The 23015-nt window shown below is 36.8% G+C and overlaps 1 protein-coding gene across 6 annotated transcripts in view; it reads right to left on the reverse strand.

Moving 5' to 3' along the window:
- LOC118835778 (CD302 antigen) overlaps window positions 1-23015 on the reverse strand; it is a 204233-nt gene that overhangs the window by 17572 nt on the left and 163646 nt on the right. For all 6 annotated transcript variants that reach the window (XM_036743034.1, XM_036743029.1, XM_036743033.1 and 3 more), the window contains 4 exons: window positions 16272-16382; window positions 11419-11541; window positions 9353-9526; window positions 7627-7653 (listed from right to left, as the gene is read on the reverse strand). In XM_036743034.1, coding sequence (XP_036598929.1) covers window positions 7627-7653; window positions 9353-9526; window positions 11419-11541; window positions 16272-16382 — 435 coding nt within the window. The remainder of the gene's footprint in view (window positions 1-7626; window positions 7654-9352; window positions 9527-11418; window positions 11542-16271; window positions 16383-23015) is intronic.

Raw genomic sequence — 23015 nt, forward strand, 5'->3', positions numbered from 1 at the left:
CTTCTGCCCCAGTTCTTTGAAGTTCCTCATTAGTTGTATGTTGCATGCTCTTATACACACTATGTTCCTTTTCCATTGTTCTTGGGATAATTGTTTTCATGGAATATCAGTAAACTGCCCTTAATGAAATTATTAGAAAAATCTACGTTTATTACTATCATGATCAATTTAGCCTCTTAAAATGGCCAGATTGTGTCATCTCATTTATCTACATGAGGAAAAAAAAAGCAACATAGTATGTTGATATTTCAGCCCACCTTCCAAGTCTTTGCCTAGGCATTTGCCTAAGCTCTTTTTGACTTTAAAATCTGTGCCAATCTGCTCATTACCCACGAACAGCTGTAATTAGTTGTTACTTTCTAATTGAAAGATGAACAGTTTGCTTTTCTGGCATATTATTGAACATGACTTAATACTTTTGTGTATTAGGAAGTTTGGGTTTGAATGCAGGTCATCTCTAAGATTTCTGGGCCTGGAGTCAGAAAGGCCAGAGTTCAAATCCAATCCCAGACACTTGTGACTCTGGGCAAATCACCTAATCTGTTTTGCCTCAGTTTCCCCATCTGTAAAATGGAAATAGTAAAACACCTACCCCCCAAGGTTATTAGCATAAAATGAGAAAATTGTAAAGTGCTTAGCCCAGTGTTTGGCACATAGTAAATGCTATATAAATATCAGCTAATATTTAATTATAATTTTAAAATTATTTTTAGCTGGGAGAAAAACCACTTTTCAGGGATGGTGTAGCAAAGTCTTTTGGTTCTCTAGATTCTCTACAGGTATGCAGCTTTGTATTGTGAGAAATGGTGAGAGGAGTTTTGTTTCCACAGGATAGTGATAGCAGATTGTAAATTGGAGGTATCTGTTTCTAATCAGAGCTGTGATCTAGCACAGACCAGACTTCTGATGGGGTGAAAGGTTAGAGGCTTGTACGCATGCTTAACGAGCCATTTGAGGAGGGCATGATGTACGCAGTCAAAGGGTTGGGTTGCATCTGGCCAATGATGAGCCAGGTGGGAGATTCAAATTGGGATCCAATAAAAGGACTGGCGTTTGTCTGAGCCCTTGTACTCTCCTGTACTCCATTCAGAGGACGTACCCATTTATTCCAAATGAATAAATGTAAAATATAATTAAAACCTTCCTGGCTTTCCAATGAGTATTGTTTATTCCTAGACAGTGTAAGTATATTTATAACAGTATTCAAAAAGTTTTGTCAAAATGTGCAAGTATGCAGTTCTTTCCTTTGCAGACTGTGAGATAATTCAGTTAGCTAAATTTAAGAGGACTGGTTTGCAACTTAGGGAGAAAAAAAATTCACTAAAGACTAAGAGTCAAAAATGGCAGCAAAAGGCATATGAAGATGTCTGAGTGCCCACCCCATAGAACTTGTATGTGCACTTATTTTTGCATAATGATAATAGCTGGCATGTTTTATGTTTTTTAAATGGCTTTCATGGCTACTTGTAAATTCATGCCAGTAATGGCCAAGTTTTGGTGATAATAAAAAGTCACCAGAAGAAATATTGCCCTGAGGACCTTCTTTCATAATGTAAAGAGCTTTGGATTTAAAGTCAGAAGACCTGGGTTAGGGTCTGGGCAATGTTACTTGTATGGCCTGAGGCAAATTACTTCTTCCTTTTGGGCCCTCAGTTTCTAAATATGTAAAAACGAAGTGATTGGAGCTAGATAATCTGTACAAACTCTTCCAGCTCTAAAGTTCTATAATCCCAGATGACAAAGTATTTTTGAGCAGTTCCTGAGCCTTCCTTAGGGACCACTGGTTAAATGCCAAAATGTTTTAATGAAAGATTTAAGCGGGTTAGGAGAATGGTTTTTATCATTTTAATATAGTCTAAGGCAATTATCACTAACATTAAGAAAACAGGCTTTTTTCTTTTTAGCAGTGCAGTTCCTAAAGGGATTCTTTACAAGTTTTTAGAGACAATTCTTTTAAGTTCTAAATTGATCCAGATGTTTCTGAAATGTTCCACTGGGTATAGTAGAGCCTTTCTTCTTAATCAGGAATCAGTCACATTAAATGCGTTCCATTAAATTCATTGACTAGAATTGTAAAGCAGTTAGTTTTAGAGTGCCCTCCAAACTTATTTACTAACTAGTGAAAGGCCGTGCTCCCATTGGGCATCCTCCCTATGGAGGACCAGAACAAGAGCTGCATAGGATGAGAAGCTGCGTCTGTCTGTCTTATGACTACCCCGTAGCGTGGGCATCACAGAGCTATCGAAATATAAAAACACAAATATGTATGTTTACTTCATAGAGGAAAAAAAACATCTAAAATGCCATCCTTCAGGGTTTGATTATACCCAGCAGTTTACTGGGGCTTGGTTTGTGTGTTTGTTCTTTGTCCTTTTTGATTCTACCCTAGGTAAAGGTTAGGGAAGGTATGGGCCAAACTCACGCAGATCCTGATGGTGGCCTCTTAAAGGTATTTAGAACTTGAAACAAACTGGAAGAAACCAAGGACCATCAAAGGAAAAGGGGGCACGATGGCATTGAAATTACAATGGCAATGGATGAGAAGTTACAGATGATGTTCTTGAAAGAAATGTTTTGAGAAGACAAAAGGATAAAGGAGTGACAAGGACGTGGCAAATGCTAAAATAATGAAAGGATAAAAATTCAAATTGTAAAGATTAGTGAATCTTTATTCACATAACATTTTGCACGTAGGACAAACTACCTAAGTGTTTAAATCACAAGGTCCGATTAGGGCTTGACTAAAAAATATTTACTGTAGCACTTTAATACTTTTATTAATTCCTTTTGTTTATATTGCCTTTATTTCCAAGTATCTCTCTCCTCCCTTCCCTAACCAGAGAGTCAGCAGTTAGGCATACACACACACACACACACACACACACACACACACACGGTGTGAACTGAATATGATGGAATAATTACCTAAAAAAAATTAAAAGAGTAAAAAAGAGGTATGCATGGGGAGAAGGTGAAAGGGAGAGGTAGAATGGGTAAATTATCTGACATAAAAAAGGCATGAAAGAGTTACAGTGGAGGAGATGATGAGAGAGGTGGGGGGGGGAGCACATAAATCTTACTCCCTTCGGAACTGGCTCGAAGAGGGAATACCATACACATTCAGTTGGGTATAGAAATAAAACTTACCATACAGGAAAGTAGGAAGGGATAAGGATAAGAGAAGGAGGGGAGGGGGGTGGTGATAGAAGGGAGGGCAGATTGGGGGAAGGAAAAATCAGAAGCAAAACACTTTCGAGAATAAACATAATAATAATGCCTAGCATTTATATGGCACTTTAAAGTTTACAAATAACTTCACAAATACCATTTTGTTTTATCTTCACCACAAATCTAGGAGGTAAGTACTACTATCATTTCCATTTTACAGATGATAAAACAGACAGAGGCTAAGTGACTTGCCCAAGGTCGTACAGCTAATAAGTAACCGAAGTCAGATTGGAGCCCAGGGTCTTCTTGACTCCCATTCAGTGATGTCATCCCTGCATTACCTATATTGTTGGTTGGGTGGTGGCAAAATACATACATATTTATACATCCACAAGAGAAATGTGGATAAGGTGCTGGACATAGAGTTAGGAGACTGTAGTTCAAATCCTACCTCAGATACTCAGTAACAGGCAAGGTCACACCTCTTATAGCTCCCATTTCCTCATTTGTCAAATGGTAATAATAGTACACTTGCCTACCCCATTGTGTTATTGAAGGAAGGGGAATTTAAAGCATTATAATAATATGAGAAGTTTTTATTATTTTTTGTATTTTGATTTTTAAAGTTTTTTTTAAAAAATCAAATGAGATAATGGATCTGAATATACTTTGAAAGGGACAAAATACTACTTAAATAAATGTAAGGTAGTGTCATTAACTCATTCCAGGGCAGAAAAGAAATTGCTGCTTCTTATGAAAATAGTCCAAGTTAAACTTGTTTTAAAAAGTAAAAAATTACTTTTTGCATGATTGTTCTTAAGGGGAGAATGGAAGATTATGACAACCACAGATTGACAGGTTTGAGATTAATCACTGTCTATCTGTGTTTGTGTGTGTGTGTGTGTGTGTATACATATATATGTATATATGTGTGTGTGTGTGTGCGCGCATGCGTATTGCACATGTGTGTGTGTGTGTATCTCTGTGCATATGTATGACTTGGTGTAAAACTATAATTCCAGTATGAGCTAAGAGTATGACATAGCTGCTAAAAACAAACAAACAAAAAAAACCCTAATGTTATTTTCAGCTTCAAAAGGTATGATTTCATAATGGTAGGCATACCTTCTGCTAGACATAGATCATGTCTCCAAACTTTAATAAACAAATACTTTCTTGAGTAGTTGTGACTAAACCTTTGTCACCTTGTCATCTCCATGCCTTTCTCATTCAGTGGTCAACCTTTTTTTGATTAGTTTTTCCTAATGTAGGCTGGTGCTCAGACAAAGTCCATTACTTGGTCATATGCTGTCATCAGTTTAGAGTACCCAGAGTCACCTCTACACCACAACAATACATGAAAGTAGTACTTTGGGGGAGGATTGTTTAGATCAAGTGGGAGAATAGGAGCACCACACTTTGCAGTGGTCATACCACAATCAGTTCAAGGTGCCACATTTGGAGTGGAGCACTGAAAAACCATACTACATCCATAGGAGGGCAGTCTTGATTGTTAGGAATCTGAAATTTGATTCCAATCTGTATTTCCTTATTTTATCTCACACAATTTCTCTTTCTGTTTCATTCCCCCAACCACCCCCACCCAAAAAAAAGTCTGCCAAATACATTTATCCCTATGCCTTTGTTCACATTCTTTCTTGTGCCTAGAATCTATACTCCCCTTTCCATCTCCAGTTGTTAATCTCCTACTCATACTCCAAATCCCCCTTCAGATGCCACCTATCCCATTAAGCCTTTCTTTATCCCCACCCCCTCCAGCCAGAAATGATCTTTTCCACCTATTACATTTTACAGCAATTTGTTCATGACTATAGTGTGTAATGTCACATTCTACTTTATATCCACATCATTTCTGTCTCCATCTAGATGATAAGCTTGTTGAGGGAAGAGTCAGTCTTAGCCTTATGGCTTTTTCAGTTCAAATATACATTGAATTTTGTTGAATAAATTTGAGGATTTGTTAAAAGAATTGGGGTTACTTCATTTAGAGAAGGGAATAATTAGAGGGAACATACACATACTTTCAAATATTTGAAAAGCTCTCATGTGAAACACGGAATAGTCTCTATCCATATGGTCGAAGGGCAGAAAAAGGACCAATGAGAAGAAATAGCAAGAAGACATATTTTGGCTAATAATTATAGATTTCCAGAAATGTAATATCCTGCTTCCATTATTGGATACTCCTAGTGAGTAATCTGAATTGGACCTGTGCAAATGCAAGTTCAATGAACTCTGGGAATTCTTGTCATTTGTGAGTTTATTGAAAACCTGAAACAATACCCAAAACAGTGACTGCTTACAAATGTACATGTGCCATAAAATCAGTGAAAACTACTATCATAATGAGAATTGCGTGGTGCATTTTAGCATATACCAATGTGTTTGAAAAGGCCATGTTGATTAATTATCCATTTAATTAACTTTTCCTGCAGGAGTTATATGGAAGAATTAAATGCACACAGAATTAAATACTGAGGAGGACAGATGCTCCTTGAAGTGAAATTAACATTTGCAGGTATGAATATTATTACATGGGACAAAGTAATTTTCCATTGGAATGTCTCTGAAATTTTTATGCAAGTCAATGGGAATATATGATTCAACACAAAAACTTCAGGTATAACTTTTCAATACAATTCGGTAACAAACGTTTGTTAAGCACTTACTGTGCTTATGTTAGGCAAAGTTAGAGATTTGTTGTCGTTTAGTCATTTTTCACATAGTTCTTCATGACTCTGCTAACCCCTTTGGGAGTTTTCTTGGCAAAGATACCAGAGTGGTTTGCCATTTCCTTCTCTCATTCATTTAAAGATGAGGACACTGAGGCAAACAGGGTCATATATGTTAAAGCATTATCTGTTAAAAGCATGTATGTTGAAGCAATGTTAAAGCATTGGTCTTCCTGACTCTAGGAGGAACACTATCCACTACGTCACCTAGCTGCCCTTATAAGATGTTATCTCTGTCTTTAAGGAATTTACAACTTAGTAGAGGGATACAAATGGAAAAATCATAGAATTTTAGCATTGGAAGGGACTACAGCAGACATATATTCCAACTCATACCTGAAAGGAATTGCTGACAAATGGTCATCCAATGTCTGCTTGAGGACCTCTAATAAATGGGAAGGCAGCTAGGTAGTACAGTAGATAGAAAGCTGGGGCTGGAGTCAGGAACACTCATTTTCCTGAGTTCAAATTTGGCCTCAGATACTTAATAGCTTTGTGACCCTGGGTGAGTCACTGAATCCTGTTTGCCTCAGTTTCTTCATCTGTAAAATGAACTGGAAAAGGCAATGGCAAACTACCCCAATATCTTTGCCAAGAACACCTCATAGGAGTCACAAAGAGTCAAATACGACTGAAAAGTGACTGAGAAATCTACTACCTCCTTCCTCTTTTGTAATATTTCTAATTATGAGGAAGGTTTTTTCCTGACCTCAAGTCTAAATCTGCTTCTTTGTAACTTCACACTGCCCTTCCTTCTGTCCTCTGGGGCCAATACAATAAATTGAATAAAAGCTCTTTCAAATGACAGCCCTTCCAATACTTGAAGATAACACCATGTCCTCCCTGTCTTCTCTCCTCAGGCTAAACACCCCCAATCTTTCATTCAGTTCTCATATGGCATGGACTCAAGATTCTTCACTATCCTGTTTGTCCTGAGTATTATCAGTGTCCTACTTGAATCATGGAGATTAAAAAAGAACACACCATTCTGGTTGTTGTCTGACTTGGACAGAGTACAGAGTGACCTAGTGTCAGGGAAGCAATGAACATGAACTTGGACAGACTTTGGGAGACAGTGGAGGATAGAAGGACCTGGTATGGTCCATGGGGTCATGAGGAGTCAGACATGACTGAACAAATGAACAACAGAAACAAGCACCTCCTGATTCTTGGAAGCTATGCATTTACTAATGTCCCTCAAAATGGCATTTTCTCCCTTTTTTTTTTTGGACTGGCATATCACACTGTTCACTCAGATTGAGTTTGCAATCCCCAGTCTGTTCCAGACTAAATGCCTTCTGTGTGTCCCCTACCCTATATTTGTGAACAACACTCAGTATTATTACGTGTAAAGGGTACTAGAAAGCCATAGAACAAAGTACTATGCAAGGGCTAATGGGAAAGAAGGTTGAGGAAAGGGGAATTTGAGATGTCCTAAGGCAGCTGGCACTGGAATTGGACTTTAGAGAAAAACATCTAATATATAGGGCAGATCAACAAGTGGCTTTTTGTTCCACTCATATAAAAGCTGAGGCAGTTCATGCAATGGACCATTTGCTTAAATAATCCTTGATTCTAGGACCCAAAAGAAAATAAAAATTAAAAGGTGAAGGTCGTCTGTATCTACAAGAAGGCTAGCACGCTATGTTTTCAATAGAGTACATGTGGAACATTAATTAAATTAAAAAAAAAGAATAATACTCACCCGGTAAGTATTTCTTTTCATAAGAAACTGAAAAAAAGGAAATCAGAACAAAATATTTCAGACATTTAAAATTATTTCAGCATTCATAGCCTGTTAACTTTAAACAATGAGTTTCAAAAGAAAAAACTTGCTATCATATGTATTCTGCACCTCGCATTAATGTTTTGTCTTATTGTAATCATTCCCTGAAGCAGTGCATGTGAAGGATACAATCTAAAAAAAAAGAATCCCAAATAATGGTAATGGTATGTCTCTACTATAAAATTTCAACTGTCAATGTCCAGAAGTTAAGAAATTCATTTTTCTTCATGAGAACTTTATGAGAATTTAAGAATAAGGATGTGATTATTGTATTAGTAGACTTCAATGCCATTCAATCACAAAATTTTCATAACAAAATGAATTTTATTTATTTCATTCAAATTTAATATATGCCAAGTATTCTTCCCTTCCCTTCTCTTCCCCCCTTTTTAATGGGAAATGTTTTGGAATCTATCAAACAATAATGCATCAGTCAGGAACACAACTACACATTGAGGATGGGGGTATTGAGGTCCTTTGCCTCATTTGCAAACAACCAGATCTTACCTGGAAGTCCCTGACCCCCACCCCTTCACCTACCCAAGTTATTTATAAAGCAATAATGAAGACAATAAATCTGGCCTCAAAAACTTACTGGCTATGTGACCCTGGGCAAGTCACTTAACCCTATTTGCCTCAGTTTCCTCATCTGTAAATGAGCTGGAGAAGGAAAGGGCAAACCACTCCAGTATCTTTGCCAAGAAAACCCCAAATGGGATCACAAAGAGTCAGACATGACTAAACAACAACAACAACAACATAGGAAAAAATGTCAATTAAAATGAATGGATATTTTAAATCCCAATTAAAAAAATGAAAGGTTTCAACTACGGAGGAAAAAACATTTAAATGACAATAATTAGAACATGTGGAGTGTTCACATTATGTTCAATGGCTTTTTAACAAAACACTATCATGCTCTAACATAATTTTGCTCACAAAATTAATTTTCTGCAAAATCACTGCTTTTGTAGAAATAAACACAGATGACCTATAATCTTAAAAAGGATTAAAATGTTATTAATTTTTGTATGTTTAAATAAAAGGGCTTATTCTCTCATGGAAAATAATTCCTTTTTAAGTAATCTGGATTTGCGGAATTTAGCTACTGACTTTGTAAAACTATTTTTTGAGTTGAACCATCACATACACAACACTAAGTATAATTTTTCTTTGGAAGAAACTATGGAGAAAAGTCTCCTTCCAATACTTAAAAGTACCAGTAGGAGAAAAATGCTTTTGGCTCACATGATGTGACCGTAGCTCCTGAATTTATGCAAGTTACAGAATTAATCTGCACACTACTTTTGGGGGCACTCCTGTTCTGAAAAAGGGAGCTGGGCACATTGAAAAGGAGCTGGATTGGGAGTTAGAATTGCTGAACCTGAATTCCAGCTCTGCCGCTTAGTGCTTGTGTGACCTTGGGCTTTCACCTCTTTATGCCCCAGTTTCCTCATCAGTAAGAAAACAAAAAGAAAAAAAAAAGGCATATGGACTAGATGACCTCTCCGGTCCCTACTAACTCTAAATCTTTAACACTGTTTGCAACACTTTTTTTTTAAAAACAAAGGTAAATGAGCATAAATATTCCTTTCTCCCTTTGCTGTTCTCCTTAGAATAAGAAAAAGCCTTCAGCTTTACTTACCAGCTGCTTTACACAGGGCACCTTCTACAGAAGAAACTTCACAATTTCCTTTTTTCCATATACCAGACTTGGGTTGCAAAAAACCACATGTGTCTATTAGGTCTTGACTTTCTTCTGAGTTTTTCCACTTGTTAAATGTCATGTTAGACTTGTCATACCATTTGAAGCTTTCATCTGTGGGTTAGGGGAAGTTTTCTCACATTATTATTGTTAGATAGCATTTTTATGAACCAAAAGCCAATACAAAGTTTCTAGTACAACAGGTGGGAAATGACCAAGATCTGTCCTAATATTTTCCTTATAAGGCTCAAAAATGGAAACACAAACACTGAAAATGTGAAAGGAAAAGTGAAAAGAAACAAAAACTAGGTATAAGGAGTAAAAAATAGTTAGGAATTGATGTCAACTTCCTTGCTTGGAGTCTAGGTGAATGACACTGTCAACCTCACTCATGAAAGAAAGGAAAGAAGGAAGAAAGGAAAGAAGAAAAAAGAAAGGACAAAAGGAAGAAAAAGAAAAAGAAAGAAAGATGAAAAGATGAGCAGTTATATTAGATACTCTTAAGACAGTGGTAACAATTTTATTTAGAGAAATTCTTTGGACAAAGTGTGAAAGTATATTTACACAAGTTAGAATAATGTACATTTTATAACTATATATCCTATAGGATTATTAAGATAAAGTCACAAAAATATTTCACTCATCTGGCTTCATTGGGGGCTTGACATTAATGCATTCAGGAAAATAAAAATATGTGGTTAGAGATATCTGGAAAATAAACTGTGAAACCAGAATAAAATAAGTTAGAATACTGGCCAATAGCCTCTAAGGGTCCGTTAAATAAGATCAACCTCAAAGTACCTACAACTGCAGGAAGACAAACCTTTTGCTGATGTCAGGCTCCTTTCTTCAAACACTCTTTCACTAGAGAGAGCAGGATATCACAGGATTCTAGATGTTGAGGTGGAAGGACTCTACAAAGCCATTTAGTCCAATCTCTTCATTTGACCAATCAGGAAACTGAGGGCCAGGGAGGTTAAGTAACTAGCCTGAGGTCCCACAGGTAAGATGCAATCAGGCAGGGAGTAAGAAACAAAATTTGAACCCAGGACCTCTGACTCCAAAGTCAGTGTTCTTTCCATTTCAACATACTACCTGCCCACTTTCGAACTTTCTTCCTCTACAGAGTAGGTGGTGCAGTGGATACAGTGCTAGGCCTGGAGGCAGGGAGACCAGTGTTCAAAATCCAGCCTCAGATAATCATCAACGATGTGATCCTGGGCAAGTTACTTGACCTCTGCCTGCCTCAGTTTCTTCAACTGTAAAACAGAGATAGTAGCTTCTACTTCCTGGGATTGTTGTGAGGATCAAGTGAGATATTTGTAAAGTTCTTAGCACATTGTAGGTGTTTAATAAATCTTTTTTCCCTTCCCTTGTTCCCCACAGACTCAGGAAAATCTTGATTTAATGACCTTGAGGATGAATAATTTTGAAAGAAAGTTCTCCCGTTTGACCTTAGCACATGATTCTTGCCTGGTGCCTTCATCATCACTGCTCATCTTTTCTATAGTCAGACGGGTAGACCAAACCCCCCCAGATATATATCTGCTGGGTCACACCTGCTCCAAAGACCTGTAGGATCTGTAAGATCTATAGAATCATAAACATGCATTATGATTTGGGATTTTTTTTCACTTGGTAAAAGTAATTTAACCTCAATAAGCAAATGTCCTCTTAGTTTATTAATGATATTTATGATGCTATTTCTGTAAGTATAATAGACTGAGACCAAAATTTCAATTAAAGAACCAACTCTGAGCTTTTTAAACATGTCATTTCTTAAATTCTTAACTACCTTTCAAGAGTATCTTGTAGATCCATAAATGCTTGAATTGTGTGGAACACCTTGAGAGAAAACTGCCATTTGTGTCTAGGACAGCTAGAGCTTCCCAGTAGCTACAGAAAATGTCTATTTACATTGAAGCAAAAATCAAAAGAAACTTAAGGGACTGAAAGCATTTCTAACATTAAATAAGATGCTATCGCCAAGCAGAACTGTCACTTACCATCTGTGTCATAAAACATGCCTAATAAAATATCATCCTGGGCCTTCCATCGTTTTTTAAAAGTCTCCAGTATAAATGCATTTTCTTCTTCATTATGTATGCTAATCATATCAGCTCCTGAAGCTGTTGGGGAGGAAAAAAATATTATCAGTCCATTTTGATTTGTGAAAGTTCTTTGAAAAATACAAATTATTGAGAGGCAGAAGAGTAAAGAGGGGAGAGAACTGGTTTCAGAGTCATAGGGCCGTAGATTGTGAGACTGAAAGAACCGAAGAGGCCATTGACTCCAGCCCCTTAATTTTTTTTTTTTTTTTTTTACGGACGAGGAAACTGAAGTAAAGAGAGGTTATGTGAGTTGCTCAGCATCACACACCTAGTGAGTATCTGAAATAGGATTTGAGCCTAGGTCTTCCTAACTCCAAGCCTCATTCCCTCTCCACTATGCCATGTGATTTCTCTATTGTTCTAATTCCATTTCCAAAATATACTGATAATATGACCTTAGATAAGTTACTTAACCCCTCCTTGGTGTTTGAGGAAACCTGCTAAGACTATAAATTGCAGAACACATACCAACCTGCATTGATAGAGGAAGTTCTTCCCAGATCTGGTATGTATATCCATGCACATATCTCCACATATATTGATGGGGGCATTATTATTATTGTTAATATGACAATTCATGATAGCCATATTATTTCATCATGTAAGGAGCTCCCAGGCTGAGAACTCCCTCTACCAGCAAAAATCTCAACCAGTCTCTGGTTGACTGCATAAACAGACTGCATAAACAAATCAGTTGCCTAAGAAACACAAAGGGTAAATGACTTGCCAGGGTACCACAGTTATTGTCAAAAGTGGGATTTTAACATAGATCTTCTTGATCTCAAGCCCAAACTGCTTTCTACTATATCATTTTCCCACTACTTCATTACTATTATCAATAAAGATAAACTGATATATTCATGTTTAAAATATTTTGACCCTTTTTTGAAGTCATTTGTAAGATGAATTTTTTGATCTAATTCTACTATTTCCAAACTCCATGAATATCCTGTTCATTCAGAGTTCCTAATGAAATTGTTTCCTTTACACTTCATATTTTCCAAGATGATGATACCCAGAACTGTCACTAACTATAACTATACCTGGGCAGATTCATTTGAAGTTGGAGATAGAGTATGGCAGCAGAAGGAGGGCAGAAGAGAGTTCAACGTGGATGCAGTCATACCAGGAGAGAAAATGACCAATCCTTCAGGGTCTGCCCCTTTTTCTGTTTTTCAAGACTGTGGGATAGGAAAGACCCTCTATAAGGATGCCATGGGAATAGGACCCTGAAGGGTATTGCCCCAGAGCAATTACCTTGAGCACAGCTAAAGGATTGTGAGGTGAAGCAGAAGTCCCTTCTAGAAGGAAATGGGCCCCTACCCCTTCAGTCCTGGTGTTGATAAGTGGCCATTCCCTTCCTTGGGTGACACCCAGGAGCAAAAGGTTAATACTCTGATGATGTTTTACATTCCTCTTCCTTATAAAAGAAAATTCAAGTTTCCTTGTATATCCTCAAGGAGAATGTTTAACTAGGCTATAGTTTAGGCTTAACTATCAAAAGATGAGTTTTTCATCATTATGTATGACCTTGTTAAAGCCAATGGATTTATAATGATTTTTAAATTGTAATCTAATTAAATACTGTATAATGTTAATTTACTATGCCAGGCAAGTAAGGCCTATATCCATTTCCTTTAACAAATTACACCATAGGACCCTAGAGAATTCATTTACACAGATAAATAAAGAATCTTGAACAATGCATTCCCAATGTCATCCATGGCTAAAATCTAATGCAGATCTCTAATTTTTAATAGCTATTCTCAAATCACACACAAAAAAGGCAGACTAAATATTTGTTAATTCCCCTTTAAGTATAATGAAAAGATTAATATATAAATTAAAGACAATTTTAGTAATAAGAAAAGAGTTTATTTTTTAAAATCCTACTTGTAAAAGTAAAATACTAAAAGAGAGTTAACAGGTAATTCTAGCACAAGGCAACAAAGATAGTCAAAGGAAATTAGACTGAAGCTTGAAAAGGTAACAAATAGATTTAACTAATTATACATTCAATTTTTAACTCATCATCTGTTTCTCTCTCTCCACTCTTTCCCTTGGTAATTTCGTCTACTCCCATGGGTTCAATTATCACCTCTCTGCAGATGTTTTCCGAAACCACTTCTTCAGCTTTGATCTCTCCCCTGAGCTCTAGCAGCTACTTCTCTAACTACTTGGTAGACATCTCCACCTGAATATAGGACTAGCACCTCCAACTCAACATGCACAAGACTTACTTCACCATCTTCTCTCCTAAACCATTTTCAAACTTCTGTTCCCCGCCCCGCAGTTAACCAAGCTCAAAACAGGATTCATTGTTAATTTTTTCCTATCCCCATCACCCATATCCAAACAGCTGCTAAGTCCTTTGAGGTGTACTAGGTGTTCAGGAAGACTAGACCCTCTGGTGTGAGGGTTTGCTGAGCCCTTTTCAGGGCCATTCATCCACCTTTGGGGTCCATCTTTTCCCCTGTCACCTGTGGCTCCAAGAGCATGTAACATGAACAGCTGACAAATCATCGCCAGACACAGGCTAAACCAAGCTGAGAGTAACCAAGAGACCTCAAACTCAATGAGTTAGTGGGATGTGTACTCCAACCATGTGAAGACTTCACCTGGCAGAATGGATGATAACAATTTACTCCAACAACCATGAAGGCAGCAGAAGCAGGTGCTGTGGAGTGCTTAGAGCTGGTCAGTCATTGAAGACACCAAGGTCATCCACTGCATCTCAGACCACTGCCAGTCATCTTGACTTTTGTCTTGCCAGTGGACTTCAATGACTCAGGAAGGGAGAGTGAGGCTGATGACTTTGCCCCACTCTGCTTCAGTTAAATCCAATTCACTCCCAAGTCAAGACATCACCCGTGATGTCATTAGTCCTCTTCAGAAACAAAGGAAAAACAAGTCCTTTGGATTCTATTTCTGCCATGAGAAACCGAGGAATACTCATATGAACTGATGTCATAAGTGAGCAGAACTAGGAGAACAATTTTTATAATAACATTATGAAAACAATTTTGAAAGTTGTAACTCTGATCAGTACAGTGACCAACCAAGATTCCAAAAGATTTTTGAAGAAGCATGCTACCCACCTCCTCAGAGAGGGACAGATCCTGAATACAGAGTTTTATATATGTATATTATATATATTTGGACATAACCAATGAGGGAATCTATTTTGCTTGATTATGCATGTTTGCTATGAGTTATATTTTTCCTAGTCAAGAGGTGAGGGGAGAAAACAAAAAATGAAATTTAATTTAAAAAAAGAATGTGGTCATAAACCTTAGTAGTAATTCACATTTCTGTAGTTTTGCAAAGTGCTTTCCTCACAATCCCAGGAGGCAGGTGGTACAAGTTATTATCCCTATTTGGTAGGTGAGGAAACCAAGCCTCTAGAAATAAAGTGACTTGTCCATGGCTGAGATTGAATTAATCTAAGGTGGAATTTAACTCCAGAGTTCCTGCTTCTTAGTTCAGTGTTCTATCCACTATACCACACTGTTAATTCCTTTATTTTTAAAAAAAGTGTAAGGTAGTTGGCTTTTCACTGACCTAATCACAGAAAAGGGGCAGCCAATTAGTTGTTTAACTGGGGAAATGTGACCATACCAGGTGATCCTTTTATGAGGTGTGAATTAATCCCATGAATGTATGAGAGAGGAAGTGATGCTATAGGAGGAAGACGGAGAGGTCATACCTCTGAGTGACCTTTCAAAGCCATTTATTTCATTAAACCCCAGAGACAGAGACTCTAACTCCTAAGACACCTGTAGATGATTCATGGAGCTCGAAGCTGGATGGAGCTGGGTAAGTGGAAATGCAGGCAGAAGCTATCTTGGCAAAGAAAGAAACCTACTTGGGTAGTTTGGGCAGGAGGAGTGTTGGGACAGATGTTGTGTTGCCAAAACTTCTATGGAATAGATTCCAAAATGTTGATTCTCCCTTTCTCTGCCTTAGCCTTTCTCAGGAAAAGCTAAAGCCTTTTCTTCTGAGCATGTAGTGTCTGTTCACCTTTATTTTAGGCATGTATTTTGTCTTTGTAAATGGGATTAACCACAGTCTTTGGCAAGTTTTGGTGTATTTATTGGGAATGCCAGGTGGCAATTAAGGAGGGAGTGTCCTCAAAGCACAGAGAGCAAGAAAGAGAGAGACAGAGATAGAGAGACATAGAAGGAACTAACTAACATTAACATTAAAACATTTTACCCAGAGCACTGTCTCTTCATGGGAGTTTGAAGCTAAAAATAGAGGAAATATATGTATCATTGTCGTTCAGTCATGTCTGACTCTTTGTGACCCTGTTTGGAGTTTTCTTGGCAAAGATACTAGAGTGGTTTGCCAGTTTCTTCTCCAGCTCATTTTACAAATGAAGAAACTGAGGCAAACAGGGTTAAATGACTTGCCCAGGGTCACACAGCTACTAAGTGCCTGAGGCCAGATTTGAACTCAGGAAGATGAGTCTTCCTGACTCCAGGCCCCTTGCTCTATCCACTATACTACCTAGCACCTCAAAAGTATATATCCTTTGACACAGTTCTCTGGAGCAGAGGAGGAATATTTATCCTGTAAACAAATCTGGGAAGTGTGTCAGTAGTAGGATGGGGGAGTAGGGCAGGATGGGAGGGAAAAGAATTGTAGTTTAATAACTCTCCTCACCACATCTCACACCACAGATTCAATCAGTTTGTATTTATTATGTTCTAATATGCCAAAGTAAAGCACAAAGGTGAACAACTTACCAGAGTCTGTACATTGATTTCTTACATCCTCAATGTTCTCTATTTTGACTGTTGTTTGAAGAAAAATATAACAGTTGCTTTGGAATTGAACCCAACTAGAAGAAGGACAATCTGTAGGGGAAATGAAGACACTGTTATTATGGATAAAGGAATAATTTAATGAATTCTATAAACCAAGAACATAAATTTTTAAAAATGAAATTGTAATTTCTCTTAGAGCCTCTTAGAAGTTAGTATAGTAAAGCTGTTAATTCAAAATAAAAGGGTGGGAAATTCTGCTTAAGTTGAAAAAAAGTCTATTTCTTTTTAAAATCTTTAAAGATGTAGGGTTTTTTTCAAGTAGTGTTCATATTACAGTTAGATATAAGTGAGTAAAAATGAATCACTTAAATATTTGTCAACAGACTCAAAGGAAGTTTCATGAGATGTGAACTGGAATGGAGACTAGACAAGCCCTAGCGTCTTGCATGCAATTGTTAGATCCCTCATTCTTTTATAAATACTTTTGTATTTAAAATCAGGACTATTCTTGCATAATTTCAAGCAGAGGCTTTACCCTTTGCAGCTGTACTTTTCACATCCGTTTTTTTTTTGGCTTTATAAACAGTCATCTGGAAACACACTGACAATAAGTATTTATTTTTGTTTGGAGCTAATTTTTCCCCCTTGGAATGAGACTCTGAAATTAGAGACTAACGTGAAAAGGTTGACTTATTTTCCAAAAAAATACATTTTATAAATAGTTGTCGATAACAACTTTCTGGATTTGTAACCACTACTCTACTGAAACTGCTTCATTCAAGGTCACCAGTGACCCCAATTGTCAGATCCAATGGCTTTTTCTTGGGCTTAATCCTTCATGACAGTTTTGCAACCTTTGACAATGTTGACCACTTCTCCTTTTTGATAACTTTTCCTTGGCTTCTGAGACGTTGCCTTCTCCTGATTCTCTTCCTCCTCTAACCATTCTTCCTCATACTTCTTTCCTGATTATTTTTATCCTCCCACACAAACGTGAGCATTCTCCAAGGTGGTGTCTTTGACCTGCTTCTCTTCTCTCTAAATACTCCCAGCTATCTCATCTTTTTCCATTGAGAGACCACTTGGAGTTAGAAAAACCTGAGATCAAGTCTCAGATCTGACATATTCTTTGCTGTGTGACCATGGAAAATCACTTAACTTTCCAGTGCCCTGGAAAGACTTCCCAGAGTCTAAGCAGCAAAACAGTTGCTGAACTACATTGGTAGAGGAAAGTTTCCTCACTAAGAATTCTCCATCCCCCTGAAATACAGGGCCCATCCAAAACAAATAAAACACACACACACACACACACACACACACACATACCAGAGAAGAAGGGGGAAAGGATGACCAAACAAAATACAATGGGAGAATAAAATAAAAATTCATTAGTTTGGCATTCAAGGCCTTCCACTCTTACTCTCCAGGTTTCCCCATCTCCTCACTAGGGACCTTGACCTCCTGTGGGTACACTCTGCTGCCTCATCCCTACTTTTGATCTTTCTCTTTAGTATAGTCTTCCCTCATTAGAATATAAGCTCCTTGATGGTAAGGACTGTCTTGTCTGCTTGCATTTGTATCCTTAACACTTAGCACAGTGCCTGGCACTCAACACATACTTGTTCTGTCTACCATTTTATCCATTTATCCATATCTAATCTATCTACAATATGGTTCTACTCTTTATCTCTCTAGTCTTCCTTGAATCTCTCATGTCTCTCACTTTTTTTTAGTGCATTTATATTCTAAATTACATTATAGTTATTTTTGTTCACATCTGATCCCTCATTCTAGCTTATAAGATATGTTGGAGGGCAACAACTGGGGTTTTCTTTTAAAATCTTTGTGTTCCTCAATGTCTTACATACAGGAGGTGCTTAATAAATGTTGAAATAAATGTGGAATACAGCATTTTTGATTAGGAAAAAATTAAGGGCAAGGTTGAAAAGAAATGTCATATTAAAAAAAATTTAACTGGACCTAGAACTTAAGAAGTTTGTGGAACTACTCACAGTGTTATTTTTATAAAGGCTAGTATGGACAAGTCTAAATCTTCCTCTTGGTAACTCCTACCCCTTGATCCTAGTTCTGTTTCTGTAGCCAAACAAAGCAAGTTTAATTCATCTTCATATGACAGCCCTTCAAATATTTAGAGACAGCTGTCATATTCCCAGAAGTCTTCTCTACTCTGCGCTAAACATTCCCAGTTCATTTAGTTGATCTCCACATGGCATGAATAACCTGAAGGACTCTCAGCATCCTGTTTGACTTCCTCTGGGCACACTTCAGCTTAGCAACGTTCACCTCATGTTACATCTAGAACTGATCATAATATTCTAGATGTGGTATGATCAGGGAAGACCACAATGAAACCAGCATGACTCCCCCTTTCTGGACACTATGACTCTCTTAATGTAATCTACAAAATATTTAGTTATTTGTATTTAGTATTTGAGTACTAAAAAAAGTCTGAGAGATATGAGAAATTCAAGGAAGACTAGAGAGATAGAGTAGAGCCAGACTGTAGACAAGACAAGTCTTATCTACCAATTGTAAGCTCCTTGAAGCCTTGGGCTGTGTTTGGGTCTTTTTACATAGTTTGCATCACCTAGCACAAAACCTCACACATAGTAGGGAAGGGAATAAGCATGTAAGTAGCACCTACTACAAGCCAGGCATAGTGCTAAGTGCTTTATAAATATTACCTTATTTGATCCTCACAACTACCCTTCCAGGAAGATACTCTCATCATCCCCATTTTACAGTTGAAGCAACTAGAGGTTAAGGGACTTGCCCCAGGGTCACAAAGCTAGGATCTGAGGTTGAATTTGAACTCACATCTTCCTGACTCCAGGCTCCAGGGCTCTATATACTATACTACCTAGCTGGCTATATAGTAGAAACTTAATAATATCAGTTGATTGGATGATTTGTGATTGCAATCTTTAACTTTCAAATTAGTAGAGTAGTGCTTTTGAGAGTTAAAGTTATTTGTCTACTCATAATTTCAAATATACATTGTACATTGAACTCAGGATTGCTTTAAGATAAAAAAACTTTAAACATTAATTTAGGGATGATCTCTTTCAGGAATATTATAACAACCATGACAGCAACCACTACTATACACACACACACACACATACATATATATATATATATACACACATATATACACACACACGTATATATACACATACATATATACACACACACACACACACACACACATATATATGTATATATGTAGTGCTTACTATGTGCCACTTAGCACTGTGCTAAGTGCTTCACAATTATTATCTCATTTGATTCTCATAACAAACCTGGAAGGCAGGTGCTATGATTACCCCCATTTAATAGCTAAGGAAAATGAAACAGATGGAGGTTAAGTGACTTGCCCAGGGTCACACAGCTAATAAGTATCTTAAGCCAGATTTGAAATCAGGTCTTCTTAACTCTGGTCCCAGCATTCTATCCATAGCACTGCCTAAGTGCTCACTAGTTAGTTTTTTGTTATAACTATCATTATAGTAATAACTTTTGCATTTATGGCTGAAAGTAATTTTCAAACCAACTCCATTTTTATAAACACCTTCAGAAAAGTAGTGTAGTGTAGTGTAGTGCAGAGAGCTGGCTTCTTACCAGAAAGATCTTGGTTCAAGTCCTGTCTTTGACACATACTAGCTGGATAACTCCAGACAAGTCTCTAATTCACATTATATATCATTTTTCCTGGCTATGGACTTTAACTATGAAGTTAAACTTTCATTAAATGTAGTAAAATATAAATTACATACAATTTATAACACAAAACAAATAGTATATGATTATATAAGAAATTTAACATAAATATGGAATATTAAAATAATAGCATAATAAATTTTATTATATATGAATTATATATAGTTATACAGAATATGAATTATATAACTTATGTTTATTATATTTAATTGTAAAGATTCACTGTAACTAGTCTTCCCAGAAAATTAGGAAATATTTATTAAAATCTGTATTACTGCATACTTCAAACATATGTACATAATCAGGTTGCTCTTCCTAGGCTTTTAAAATGAACTTTTACCTTGGTACAAACAATCTAGGTTTTGATATAATGGTTCTTATTTTAGCAACTGTTTCAGGCAAGAAATACAAACAGTGTTTATTTCCAAGAAACCTAGGAACAAACTGTTCACTGCCTTATTGCCACATAAAATGATTCACTCTTGCTACAGCAGCTCGGAGGCTACAAGGCAGGTGAAACCTCTCCACTATTTTAATACATGAAGAAATCCATTAATAAACCATGTGAAACAAATTGTACACGAAAGGGTTGTTAATCTTACTGTAGTGCTTGGTTGCCCCGCCTCATGGGGATCAAAAGGAACAAATCTGACCAAATACATTTCATTAGAATATGAAATTCAAGCAAAACTACATAGAAGTCATGCTAATCTCTTTAGAAACCTGCAATGCTAGTCCCAGGCTGGCCTAGTGGCCAACAGTGTCAAAATGGAATGAAGTTCATCGGCACTGGATACTTTCTGACAGACTAAAACTGTCATCCTCCAGGTACACCACCCACATAGACACTTAGTAATGAATAATGTCAAAGCCCGATGTGATCTTGGTCTCAGCTTCTGACCAAAGACAACCCCCACACCCAGCCCCTACAACTTTTATGATACATTTCAGGAAGAAGTTTACTTCATCTACTACACTTCGTACTCAAATTTCCTATGTATTTAGTTATATTGTTACCTGTTCAATGACAATTTGTGGGGACGGGGGAAGTATCATGGGAGTAAGAGACCACTGACCTGAAAAAGTCTCCAGGCCTTAGTTTGAGCACTGTCACTGCCCAGAGTTTCTTTTTATGGATCCTTCTACTGTAAGTTTTTTAAAAAAAGTATGTGTACAAAAAGTATGTGTATGCTAGGGTAGGCCAAGCTGGTGGTAGGCAGAAATATATATTTTTTCGATTTAAAAAAACAAAACAAAAACCATTCTGTTCTGTGAGAAATCCAAGACCATTTCGTCTGATTCCTATCCTAAAGGCTATTAACAGAAGCTCTAGGTTTAATTGAAATATTTATCAAGAGAAGCAAATCAGGAGTGTTCTTTTAATTAAAATACACAAGGTAAAATCTTGTCTTGCTGAAAAGATGGTAATGTATGGCAGTTAATTCATATTCCCTAAATGGATCATATATCTAGAGCTATAAGGTCCCTAAGAGATCATGTGGTCCAAACTGCTCATTTCACATAAAGAGACATTGATGCCGAGACAAGTGACTTGCCTAAGGTTCTGTGAGTGTGATAGCGGCCCAATTCAGCCCCAGGGCTTCTGACTCTAAGTCTCATACTTTGCCCATTCTACCAAATTGGCTAACAGAGAGTTTTATAACATTGTCAACATAAGACTGGTAACTTCTCTGTGTTTTGGCTCCCCCTGGGGGTTCAAACGTATCTTTCCAATGACTAATTTTGCCCAAAGTTGAGAGAGAGGCAAAAGAAAGCAATTGTGCAGTGGATAGAGGAAAAAATTAGAAGAGGCTAGGGAAAAAAAAAAAGATTCTATTTTATTTGCCCACTTCTCACTTATATGCCCACCTGCCCATTTCTCCTGGCTTGCTCTTATATAACCAACAAAGTCCTTTTACAACTCTAACATTCTATAAAAACCTTTGTATAATAAGCATGTATTCATTCTTACCCTTTCTTCAAGGTTCAGCTCAAATACCAACTTCTCAGTAAATCTGCATTTGGTCTACGCCCCTTGTTTTACACATAAGGAGAATAAGGTCCAAGGAGATCAAGAGATTTGCTTAACTACTAAATGAATGGGCCAGACCTAGAATCTAGGTTTGCCAGCTTCTAGTTGATTGCTACACTTTCATCATCCCACCCCAATTCCCTTAATTCACATCAAAAAATAATACACTATTACAACAGAAAGCCCATCAATAGTGATGATTCTGGCTTAAATGTTTTTCATTGGTTTTGTAATTTCTATGGTGTATATTTCCTGGTGGTTCTCATTATTTATGAAACACTAAAAAAGGGAAAGAGAATAAAAATGGATTATCCAGGATAAGCTGAGAATCAATATCATGCTTACATATTTATAAGAACATTTTTACAAGGCAAATTACACCATAGCTATAATATATACATACATATACGTGTGTGTATATGCATATATACACACACATTCAAATATATGTATATAAAATATGTATACAAACCAATAGTACAACTATTGTCAGGACCAAATTAATATAGTTATTTTACATATACTTAACACAAAATTAATGACAATGAGATGCTTATGCTATCTACTGATCCATAAAATTGTGTATTCATATCTCATATTCAAGACAGTCCAAACAAGTTTTATTTTATGTCACAAGGGTAGTAAATATTTTATATCCATAGTAAATAACTCAAGAATGTCAAACATGAGTAATTTATAAAAAACTGTTTATACTGAATAAAATGTGCCTGATACATCCACAGAAGCACATTCCATACCCAAGCCAACTAAAAGAGAAAAACCATTTCTTATTACATCATCAGGTCTCACTGTTTACAGAAGAAAAATCAACTATAGTTCCCAAACTATCTTCAGCAAACAAAATCTTTTCCTTTCTTTGGATCAAGCTTCAAGTTTTCTTCAGCTCAAATATCGCCTTCTCAATAAAGCCTTCCCTGATCCCTTCAGCT

This window comes from Trichosurus vulpecula, chromosome 2 (assembly GCF_011100635.1).
Source record: "Trichosurus vulpecula isolate mTriVul1 chromosome 2, mTriVul1.pri, whole genome shotgun sequence".
Lineage (NCBI taxonomy): Eukaryota > Metazoa > Chordata > Mammalia > Diprotodontia > Phalangeridae > Trichosurus > Trichosurus vulpecula.